Genomic DNA, 12,466 nt, shown 5'->3' with positions numbered 1-12,466 from the left:
AAAGTTACTCAACTTGTACAAAACTGTTTTAGAACCCTTTAGCAGGTAATAATTAACAAGGCGATAATTGCTAGGTGACTCCCTTTGTTGAATTTAGTAGACTTTCCGGGTGAAGAAATAAAAATACACCCAACATTCTGAAAAGGCAGCCCCTCAAAATTTGAAATCTATTTGTTACTGGGAAACTTGGCACCTCCCATCTTAGAAAGCAGGGCATGGTGGCACATGAATATAATCCTAGCCCTTGGCAGACAAAGGCAAGAGAATCATGATTTTGAAGGTAGCTTGGGCTTCATAATGAGGCCTTGTCTTAAAAATATTAATATACCAACCAAAACCCAGCAAATGCATTGACCTCGGCTCATCTGATTCCTTGCCCCCACTTCCTGGCAGCAAGTGCTAATTGGAATCTACATTTTATTAATACTTGTTACACATACATTTATTTAGTTGGACTGCCAACATTAATCTTAACTCCTGTCCTTGCTCTTGGTTTTGAAGTATGCCAGGGACCATGCTATAAGTCTGCTCCTGTACAAACTTTTTTTTAAAAAATTAATTAATTAATTATTATAATTAAGTACACTGTATCTGTCTTCAGACGCACCAGAAGAGGGCGTCAGATTCCATTATGAGTGGGTGTGAACCACCATGTGGTTGCTGGGATTTGAACTCAGGACCTTTGGAAGAACAGTGTTCTTACCTGCTGAGCCATCTCACTTGCCCACCGCTTCCTGCCCCCCCCCATACAAACTTTTTCTTGTTTTTTAAAAAAAGTGTCTGTCTTTTGGGGGACATTTGAGTCCTAAGTTGGTGATGATGGTAGTAGCAGACTGCCATATTAAGAGCATGTTTCCTGTGAAAAAGCATGAACTCTTTTTTTTTTTTGTTTTTGTTTTTGTTTTTTTGAGACAGGGTTTCTCTGCATAGCCCTGGCTGTCCTGGAACTCACTTTGTAGACCAGGCTGGCCTCGAACTCAGAAATTCGCCTACCTCTGCCTCGCCTCCCGAGTGCTGGGATTAAAGGCGTGTGCTACCATGCCTGGCAAGCATGAACTCTTAACTGAACTCAAGTTCTAGATCTGCCAATTCAGCTGCTTAAGCCTTGCAACCAGAACATGTAGGTACTAGTGTACCATGCCTAGCTTCCTACCCCACCATTCAGAAGTCTGGAGACCTAGATTCCTCTCTCATCCAGACATAGTGTTCTATGGATCAGTGTTTCTACATAACCCGTATCTTTATATCTCATGCCTCTAGTTACCCCCTTGGTTCAAACCTTCATCTTTCTATCAGAATGACATCTTTACTGCTTCCCTATATTGTATTTTGATTGCATCAGTCTATTCTCCATGTCCAGCAGTATCTTCCCTCTTGGGTTTTTTTGTTGGTTTGTTGGTTGGTTTATTTTTAAGGTACATGTGTGTATGTGTAGGTATCTGTAGATATTAGTGCCCTTTTGCTCATTACCCTCTGCCTATTTCTCTGAGCCAGGGACTCTTCTTGAACTTGAGGCTTAGGTTTTGGCTAGGTTGGAAGCTAGCTCCAGTTTCATTGATTTTGGAACCTTCCTTGGCACTGGGGATATAGGCGTTTGTGGGGCTCTCATCCAGTTTGTTATGTGAGTGTTGGGATCTAATCTTTAGTTCCTATATATGCAAAGAATTGCTTTTAACTGCTGAGCTGTCTCTTCCACCTCCGAGGTGATCTTGCTGAAACCTAGCTATGCATTCAGAAGCACCAAATCCTCGGCTTATCCACCCAGCATTTAATCAGCATCCATTATGTGCCAGAAATAAATCAGCTCAAGTAAGTGAACTGAAGCCATGTGATGAAGGCCTACTGCATGGCTGCTTTAGATTGGGACCAGGCAAGGTTTTTTCTGAGGATCTGAGAGGAGAATGATGAAGAGAGTCAGCCTTGGGATCTGAGACACTTTCAGTAGAGGGAATGACTGTCACTATAGGCTACCAGGAGGGATGAAGCTTGGCGGATTACAGAACAGGAGGGCATGGCTTCAGTGCAACAGAGTTGGCTGAAATATAAAGAGTGCAGTGAGGTTGGAAAGGTAGGCAAGAACCAGTGCCTTTGGCCTTGAGGACCAGGATGCCTGTATGTAGCACTATTCGTTAAGGCAGAGAGTACCCTAGTAGGAACAGTTGGTAAGGAAACAAGGATTTATATCTTGTCTCTGTTAATTAGGTCTAAGATACTTCTTATTTATAAGTTAAGTGCAAAAATTCCAGTTCAAGGGTTTCTAATAGATGGTTTCCTAATTTTTTCAATTCAGTGGCATTGTAGCTTAGCTTAAGGCAGCACCTGTGTAAATGGTATGATGCCATGGTCCCTGGATGCTGTGAGTTTGTGTGAACACCAAGAAGCTTACCTGAATTGGGAAGGGTATGGGGGAAAGGCATCAGGCCTAGAGTCAAGTCCTATTGCACCCAGGCCCACTGCTGTTGGGGTGACTTAAGTAGCTAGAAGATTAATTGGCAGGAGAAATCGGCACACATCAGGATGCGTAGCCTCCTGCTTTCCGAAGCTCTCCCACTGGGCTGTCAGAAGCTTGTGGTCCACCAAGAACACGCTCTTCACTTTTAACCTGCCCAGCCTCTTCTGGCTTTCTCCTTAACACTGCCTTCCTCTCCCACTTGCTTCTTGGGCAAAAGCAGAGTCTTCAGCAATTACTTAGACATCTTAGGTCACCTAAGAGCCCAGAAATGAAGAACATGCTGCATTAGCAGGCGTGGTTTGTTTTCTTCTTCTTTTCTCTCTCCCTTCCTCCTTCCTTCCTGAACTATGATTGTTGATAAGCATCTTGTAAAGTTGCTTTAAAGTCCTGGCAAGGCTGGACTTGGCTTCAACCATGCTGCAGAAACCTTTCTCATCAAATTCTTCTTGGTAATTCTGGCATTGTTTCCTTCCAGACCTATATTGTCCCACCTCTTATAAAAAAGGGGAGGGAACTATTAAGGTGGTTATGGACAAGACATTACAGTTCAATTCTAAAGACCAGGTTCAAGCCTTACTAGATAAACTCTAGAAAATCCAGAAAAATACACCCTGTGGTACTTCCTTATTAGTAAGTACCAAGTATGGCCCTTGGCTCCTTGGATCTCTTAGTTCATTGGTATATTTTAAGGTTTGACAGTTTAACTATTCTCATCCTCTACTTTTTTTCCCTCTTTTTAATCCCATTTATAAAAGAAAACTCATACAATGGTACCATCTTATTGTAGCATTGATTCTGCTGCCCAGGGCCAGAAGGAGTGAACACAAAGGCCCTAGGGTTTACCAACAGTCTTTGAAGATACCAGAGGAATTTGTTAGCAGTGAGTAATTACAGAACATTAGAGACCACAGATTAGCCTTTATCCACACATTCTTCTAGGAATTGATTTTTTTTTTTTTTTTTTTTTTTGGAAAATGATGTCTTATAGCCTATTAACCTACTTCTTATCCTGAAAAATAATACAAGAACTACCCCTTTAGGTTCTTGGATGCATGAGATTTGTCTCAATTGGACAAACACTAAAATATTGAACATGAGAGCTAGGCATGGTGGCATACACTTATAGTCCCAGTACTTAGACTGAAGCAGAAGACATGGTAGATGTCAGGCTAGCCTGAGCTGCATTATTAGTTCCAGGATAGCCTGGGCTACAAGTGAGGACAGTTTTTAAAACAAAACAAATAGGGTAACTCAGTAAAATGCTTGCTATGCAACATAGTATGAGGACTTGAGTTTGGATGTTCAGCAGTCACATAAAAAAAGCTAGGTACATCTGATTGTGCCTGTAATCCCAAATGCTGGGGAGGTAGAAACAGGCTGATGTCAGAGACTTGCTGGCCAACCAGTCTAGCAGAATTATTGTGCTCCAGGTTCAGCAAAAGACTTTGTATTAAAAAAATAAGTTGGATAAGGGCTAGAGAGATGGCTCAGTGGCTTAAAGTATTGGCTGTCTTTCTAGAGGATCCACATTTGATTCCCACAAGATACTGCTCACAAGTATCTGTACCTCCACTTTCTGGGGATCAGATGCCACCCCACCACCCCCCAAAAGAAGTAGATGGAGAAAAAGACACTGGATATTGACCTTTGGCCCAATATGTGCATATGTGTATAGACAAACAGGCATCTAGCATACGTACAAATGAAAGAAAATAAATGGAGGTAGGAGAGAAACATTTTAATTAGAGTTTCTTACCTTGTCATGTTACTTGGAAATTTCCATTTTCTTCACCTGTTGAAGTAGCCCTTGGCTTCTCGATTCTTCTTCCTGGGAGAAACTAAATCAGGATGAAGTGTAGTGGATTGAACTTGTAGTCATTACCTTTGGAGCTGAGCAGTTTCCCAGTGTTGTATCTTTAGTTTCCTTTTGTAACTCACCTTTTACTTTGGGCAGGGCACCTACAAGTGAGAAAATGAGGTGTCATTTCAGAGAACTCAGTATTGGTGAGTTGGTCTCAGACCTGAGCACTATAGTGCTCTTGAAGATCTAGACCAACCTTTGCCTTCCAGTACAAGTTAGCAGGAATAAGAATGCTCGTGGGAATCAGAGTGACCTGAAATGCACAGAATATGACCTTTCCTAATGCCTGGCTAGGACAGTGGTTAACCTTGAGTGTGGGAACTATGATCTGTGAGCAGTTTTCACCGACAGTAACTTAAATAAGCTACCATTTCCATATGGTTGATTGTCTCCCAACATTTCAGTGTTGAAATTTAATTCCAACTGTGAAATATAAGGATAATAGAAACCCATTCCATATAAGTTATTTTTTTTTTTTTAAAGATTTATTTTATTAATATATGAGTACACTGTAGCTGTCTTCAGACACTCCAGAAGAGGGAGTCAGATCTTGTTGCGGATGGTTGTGAGCCACCATGTGGTTGCTGGGATTTGAACTTTGGACCTTTGGAAGAGCAGTCGGGTGCTCTTACCCACTGAGCCATCTCACCAGCCCCTCCATATAAGTTATTTAAGGTGGACTTTTAGGAGATGATTAAGTTTCAATAAGGCCTTAGGGTGATTTCCCCCATGATTAAGTTCCTGGTAGCTTTATGCATTTCCAAAACCATAAGCATAAATAAATTCCTTTCTACTGGATAGAGCAGCTTTGCCTGATAGGACTTTGATCTACAAAGTCTTAGTTATTCAATTGAAAGTTTACGTAGATGAGAGTGCTTGGGAGACAGACAGAGGCCTGAGCAAGAAATTGTGAATTAAATGCAAATATAAGTGCACAGAGAGTTAGTAAAAAATAAAGGTTCTTAGTGCAGAAGGTTAGGACCATTTTTGGAGATTGGTGTTTTAGTAGTATCTTTACTGGTTAGAAATCTTATTAGATGTGTCTAATTATGGCAGATACTATGTTAAATCAGAGATTTTATTTGGGTAGCTAATGGATAAGCAGTTTCTTTTGTATTTGGTTTCACAGATGGTCTGAGCCCTAGAGAGAAGCAGTGCTATAAAGAGTCACTTCCCTCGTGTGATTTCAGTTAAAGATGGCCTGCTTGCTTTACAAAACACAAAATGTAACCATTCTTTTATCCAGCTAGTATACTGTTTGACAATTGGTAAAATAAAAATATGCAACTTAGAATTCAAGGTTTTAAGCTCTGTCTATAAGACACACTTCTACACTTCTGAAGGTGCTGCCCTCCCCATCACTGGGCTGCTGCAGGTTTCTGCTCCTGCTGGGTTCAGCCTTTTCTCAGATTTGCAGAGGAAAGGTGCTAATTTACTTCCTTAAGCCTAGTCCAGGCTCAGCACTTAGAACCCCTCCTTTCTAACCTCTTAACATAAATCCCTTTTCTTAATATGGAAAAAAACTTGCTAAGAGAAAACATTTCCAGGCAAGTTGTGTGATTTTTTTTTTTCTTGGACTGAAAAAGAAACCCTCTGATGAAAATTATTTTAGCAAAGTATATATACCTGTGAGTAAGATAAAATACAAACCAATTAAAAACAAGCAGCTGGACAGCCCACAGAACCATCACTGCTGAAGCCTGTTGCTGGCGCATAATAACCATAGTTCTGACAGTAAGAATATGGGTGTACTTTGCAAGAGAAACATGACTAAAGCAAACCTTGTGAGTAATGTTTTAATACCTAGAAGGAATGGGGAATGGATTTTAACTTAAATTGTTGCAAGTGGATGAATTTTGTTTGTGAAATTGCTTTGGATTGCTTTGTTTACCTTCTTAAATTATTATTATTATTGCTGATCCTGAAGACTAAAACTACAGAGAATCGGAGTTAGGGAATTGCAGAGCATTTAAAACCCACAGCAAGTGGCTAGTACCTGTGCCTACTATAATGACAGATCAAGTTCAGCCCATGTGTGATAATTATGAGCTTTCCTCTTTATGGATAACTTGTTAGGAATAATTACTGCTACCCACCTCAGTACCACATGTTTGTTTATCATCATCTGTAGTGCTCACACTGAAGCAAGATGACTGAGCATACGTAAAGATATTGTGCGTGAAATGTTTAGCAACTACCCCCCCTGTTCTCCAACCTGGTCTCCTGCTGCTGAAATGGAAAGTAACAGAAAATGACGAGAAATGCCACTGTTAGTTTTTGTTGCTTTTATACAGAGCATCCTAGGAGTGCCCTATGTGGCCCCCCTTTTAGAAAGAAAGAAAGAAAGAAAGAAAGAAAGAAGGAAAGAAAGAAAGAGAAAGAAAGAAGGAAAGGAAGGAAAGGAAAGGAAGGAAAGGAAGGAAAGAAAAGAAAGAAAGAAAGAAAGAAAGAAAGAAAGGAAGAAAGAAAGGAAGAAAGAAAGGAAGGAAGGAAGAGAAGGGAATAAAAGCAAGCAAGCAAGCTTTTGGCCTTCTTTGTAATAAGCATGTTCAGGGCTTTTTGTTTTATTTTTCTCCTTTAACCAGTGCCTTATATAACAAGATCCTCTTTACACTTCTCAGCTGGATATTTATCTCCATGTTACTGACTTAAAGACATACAAACACACCAGTCTTTCAAAGTCCAAGAGATAATGAGCAAGCCAGCTTGGTCTACAGAGTGAGTTCCAGGACAGCCAAGGTTACACAGAGAATGAATAAATGAATGAATGAAATAGACAGACAGACAGACAGAGATAAATAGAGCAAACAAGAAGCATTGGTGTGGTCTTTTTAACCCTTTTTCTTGCTAAATGATAAAATCTAATGTCTAAGTTGTGTGTACTATAATATATTCTTCCCTGATCAAGGTTGTAACTAAGTTCTGCTATCCTGGCAGGTGAAACACAGAAATTTTGTAAAGATGAAGGAAAAAAGCCTTCAAACTTGATTGAAAAAATTCTGATTTCATTGTAAACTGAAGGTAGGCCATACCTATGGACACAGGCAATAAGAATGCTCTCCTCTTGGCCCAGAGTGGTGGAGGCCAGGAACATCATTAAGAGAGGCTGACACTTACACTGGGATTTTGATCCCACATTTTGCTTTTTTTTTTTTTTTTTCTTCTTTTTTTGCATTATTTCTGGAGCCAACTACACCCCACAACTGCCACTCCCTTACCCAGAGATACTAACTGTGGGCAGTTTTTAAATGTAGCTTGAAAGGCGTTCTCAAGGGAATACTTTTCAGCTTCAGTAGCACAACTTTTCTGGTTATATATCCTAGTGGCCTTGAGCTTGCCTGCTCGTATGTGCCACTTTGCCCAGAAGACCCCCCCTCTTTTTTTTTTTTTTTTTTTTTTACTTTGAAAAAATTTACACTTGTTTATTATTTTTATGAATGTATGCTGTGGTCCACATGTGGAATTCACAGGACAGCTTGTAGGAGGAGCCTGCTCTCTCCTTCAAGTCGGTCTAGTCCTAGAACTACTTTTTGATGGGAGGTCTTATGGGAGTGAGGATGGACAGTTTTATTGAGAGATTGTTTCTATCTTTGGGGACTTTGAGCTATATGTGATTTTTTTTTTTTCTTTTCCTTCCTTCTTTCCTTTTCTTCCTTTGATTTCTTTCCTCTTTCGTTCCTTAACTTCCTTCCCTTCCTTTCTTTCTTTCCTTTCCCTCTCCCTCCTTCCCTCCCTCCCTCTTTTCTCTTTTCTTTTTTTTCCTGTCTTGTCTTGTCTTGTCTTGTCTTGTCCTGTCCTGTCCTGTCCTGTCCTGTCCTGTCCTGTCCTGTCCTGTCCTGTCCTGACCTGTCTTTTCATACAAGGTGTCTTGCTTTAAGTCAGCTGGCCAGACTTAATTCTTCTGCCTTCTGGCTTACAGGTGTACCACCATGACGGATGTGATGTAGTTGCTCAGATTGGCTTAGTAAGCCCTTCTCAGATTGTCAGTGGTTTTGAACTCTTGCTAATTCTTTCATTTATGTGTTCATGTGTATTTCAGTCCCCATTTAAACATCTTCAAACAAGAGACTTTTTAAAAAAAGAGTATTGCTCAACCATGGAAGACCTGAGAGTGGAAGTCCAGTGAAAGTAAATAGTAGCCAGGGGTTTAATCTGCCTTAATTTAATAGACTATTAGATATTTACTGTACCCAAGTTTTGACATTAGTAGATGCCAAGAATGTAACACATGTACAAAGATCTTTTATGTTTTTTATAAATCAAATAATTACATTTTTTGTTGTTTGTAAGATTCTTTTACAGTGATTTTACACATTTGCGAGGAAAGTAAAGCAAGTGTCCCCATTTTACAAGAGTAGGGTTGATAGGATGGCTTTTTGACCCTCAGTCTTTTGTTCACAAGACCTGTGCTGTTTTGGATCAGGATAATAGTCAAATTAGACCAACCATGTTTAGTCTAAAGTGTCAATCAAACCTGGAGACTTTGTGTTAAGTACAAAAGTGGGTTTTAACCAGTGAGTGCTGCTAACGTGACTGCTAGCTGACTTCTTGTACTTTTGAGGCCCGGATTTAATGAATTCAGGTTTTGAAATTGACACTTGCAGAACAGCTGTGGGCCTTGAGTAATACTAGTACATCTGTGCACCTATCAGAGCGTCAAACAAATGGGCCTGAAGATCAAGTACTGTGGCCTGCCTCGGCGCTCTGAGTTGGATGTGAGGGACACTTGGGCTATGCTGCTGCTGCTTCTTAAAAAAGATTTTATTTAATTTATAATGTGAGTACACTGTCACAGTCAGATCTCATTACAGATGGTTGTGAGCCACCGTGTGGTTGCTGGGAATTGAACTCAGGACCTTTAGAAGACCGATGGGTGCTCTTAACTGCTGGGCCATCTCTCCAGCCCTCAGGGTATGGTTCTAGGGCTGGCATGAGTGCCATCCTCCAAGACAACATACGTTGTGCTCTCAGATAAGAACTTTGATAGAGAAACCTCAGGAGATAATCTTGCTCCAGGAAAAGACTAAAGCCTACTCTGTCGTGGCCAACACTTTAAAGCCTCTGGAAAGTAAGTTAATGGGATAAAAAGTTGCATCCCATGGCCATAAAGGGTAGTGTAATGCCTTGGCTAGAGACCATATTGCAGTCATGTAGCAGGAGTACATAGTGAGCTTCACAGATGTTTCTGCCCTAGATATAGGAGGTATAATTAAGAGAGAATAAACATCTTGCTGGTAGCCAAAGATGAATACTTTTCCTACATTTCCCCAAGCATCAGCTTTTTAATGAATATTGAAAAAGTCAACTTCATTAGTTTTCTTTAAGGCTCTAATGTGTATTCCTTGTATTCTTTCCATCAGCCTGTGTTTTCAGTGTGCCTGGTCCAGGGGTGCTAGAGTAAGTACTGTAGGCATGAACAAAAGAATGCAGTGCTGAAAGCTAGGATACAGGCTGACAAGGCTTGCTCAGAATTGATCGGTATCGAAGCACTGCCCAACTGCTGCAGTGCTCGAGGCTGCTCAGCGATGTTCTTAGGCAGCTTATTCAGGTCACTGTTAGCTCGCAGAGGGAAATGTTGTTGTGGGCGTGAAGAGTTATACAGTATTCTTCCTTTGCAGCCTCCCTCAGATGAGGATTTGATGGCTCCTAGTTGATTTAGCCACTGTAGTTTGCCACTTCAAGTCACCAAACACTGCTTCTAGACACTTGTGAAAGGCTAGGCTGCATGAATGTTTTTTAAAATATGCCCAGAAACTAAGACATCTTGTAATTTATTGACAAGTTTCTGGTGTCTAGAAATATAAGGATTTTATGTTTTGTTTTTTTGTTTTTGTTAGAGTTGCTTAATTTTTACTCTTTTTTCTATTAAAAGAAATTAAATGAAAATTTCTCTTCCATTGTCAGTTTAAGATGTTATCTATTTGAAAAAAAGCATCTTAGTGTGATGCCAACATACCTATAATCTTAGTATCTATAGGAGGCATGTGGACCTTTATAAATTTGAGATCAGTCTAGCCTACATAGCAAGTGCACAGGCCATGTCAAGGCTTTAAAAAAAGGAAAGGAAGGAAATTAAATTCAAGGCTAGTCTGAGCTATATGAGACCCTATCTCAAAAAAGTTAAAATGTGTCAAGATTTAAAGTCATAATGTAGCTTGCACTGAGCCTGTTCAGTCTGGGTACTGCCACTGCTCTGCCTGCTCACTCTTCCTCAGTCAAGGACACTTGCTATGGTGGGGCTTAGTGTGATATAATTACAGTGTGGGAAAAGTGAAGGGAAAGTTTTTCTTCAGGGAAAACGAGTAAAAATCTAATTGGAAGTTATACTGGCTAAAGTACAGGTTAGGGTGTAGAGCAGACACATGGAGAATTTATAGAAATTGGTTTTTATATTTTGTCTTTGTCAATTGGCACATGGGAGGCACATTGATTGATTGATTGATTGTTTAGAATTTCTCTTGTTTGATTGTTTTGTTTTGTTAAGTAGACCAGGCTGGCCTGGAACACAGAGCTCCACCAAGCTGCCTCGTGAGTACTGGGATTAAAAGCATTAGTTTAATTAGCCAGACAGTGGTGGCGCACGCCTTTAATCCCAGCACTTGGGAGGCAGAGACAGGTGGATTTCTGAGTTCGAGGCCAGCCTGGTCTACAGAGTGAGTTCCAGGACAGCCAGAGCTACACAGAGAAACCCCTGTCTCCAAAAAAAAAAAAAAAAAAAAAAAAAAAAAAAAAAAAAAAAGGCATTAGTTCTTGTAAACTGTTGGATGGTTAAATGAATGAACGGAACTAAGAGAAGCATGACAGGGTGAGGAGTGTAGAATTTGTGGTTAGTAGGAAAAGCTATAGGTCTGTGTTCTTTGCTTTAGTTTCTGCTTCTTCACCTAGAAAAAAGGAAAAAAAAATGAACAGACTCACTGTGCCACCTTTGGGGACCTTGAGATAGCAAAGCTGACTTGATGAAAAGGCAATGAAATTGTATTGTTTCCCATGAGGGAGAAATTTGTTACATTAAAGAATGTAAGAGAAAAATGAGCAGTCACTTCTGTGTCACTGTGAGCTGCTCAGTAATGCCTTGCCATGATTTCCTTGCCATGACATACACATGCCTGTTGCATTACAGGTTTTTGTTTTTTTGTTTGTTTGTTTTTTTGAGACAGGGTTTCTCTTACAGTTTTTAGGTTACAAGTCCAATGTGAGCCCCACTTGGTGGAATTTGGTTGTTATCTGTGCTCTGCCCTCTTTCTGGAAGCGTAGAGACGATTTTTGCTCACCTTTTTTGAGCTATAACTACCTGCATTCTTTGGCTTGAGGCCCTTTCTTCCATCTCACATGAGCCTGCTCCCATTTCTACATCTCTCTGAAGCCTACATCTCGGCCCCACTCTGAGAGGATCTTTGTTTTATCAATGTGTTGAAAATAGATCCATACCCAGATGATTAGTGCACTGTCCCCGCCTTGAGACTTACTTCTCTACAAAAGCATTAAAAATCACTGACACTGGGAATTCAGATGAACATCATTGGAGGCCTCAGTTCTGCTTTCACACCCATAATCTTTAGTTTGCTGTATAGGGTATACAGAAGTCTAGTAGAGAAAACACTAAATAACTCTCAGAAAACATAAATTCTAGCCAGTCCTTTAAATTCATGGGTCTGTGTTTTAAGTTAAGGAGTTAACTAATGGTTCTGAATCTGCATTGTGTATTACAATGACTTAGAGTGAGGATTTGCCCTTCCTGTTTAGCTCTTCGTGCTGTTTCTGGTCTCCACACTATAGTTGTGTGAAGCATACTTATAATCCTTATAATCCCTGCAGGATCTGTTTTTTAGGTGCAATGTAGTCAGTTTTATTGCACTTTTAAAAATTTTGTCTGTATGAATATTTTGGCTACATGCTTGTGTGTACCACATTAGTGCCTGGTGCCTCAGGAAGTCATTAATTACATCCCCTGGAACTCTGGTGTTAGAAAGCGGCTGTGGGTGCTGGAAACAAAACTTGGGTCTTCTGGAAGAATATCAGCTGTTCTTGACCACTGATCCATCTCTCCAGCTCCATATCATCACTTTAGTTGAAAGAGGCAGGTTGCTTTCAGAGCTCCTACAAAGGACAAAGCAACTGGTGTTTAAATAGGAAGGGAACAGATATCCATGTTC

The 12,466-nt window shown here is 40.3% G+C and overlaps 1 protein-coding gene across 8 annotated transcripts in view; it reads left to right on the top strand.

The window, feature by feature from the left end:
• Tcf20 (transcription factor 20) overlaps positions 1–12,466 on the top strand; it is a 179,657-nt gene that overhangs the window by 148,101 nt on the left and 19,090 nt on the right. The window contains exon 4 of one of the 8 annotated variants that reach the window (XM_011245554.3): positions 6,445–11,326. The exons of the other annotated variants lie outside the window; for them this stretch is intronic. Within the exon in view, the coding sequence (XP_011243856.1) occupies positions 6,445–6,456 (12 nt within the window). The 3' untranslated portion in view covers positions 6,457–11,326. Of the gene's footprint in view, positions 1–6,444; positions 11,327–12,466 lie in introns of those variants that run through there. 8 annotated transcript variants of the gene reach the window in all.

The sequence above is a fragment of the Mus musculus genome, chromosome 15, assembly GCF_000001635.26.
Source record: "Mus musculus strain C57BL/6J chromosome 15, GRCm38.p6 C57BL/6J".
Lineage (NCBI taxonomy): Eukaryota > Metazoa > Chordata > Mammalia > Rodentia > Muridae > Mus > Mus musculus.
This window is presented reverse-complemented; position numbering and strand designations above follow the sequence as displayed.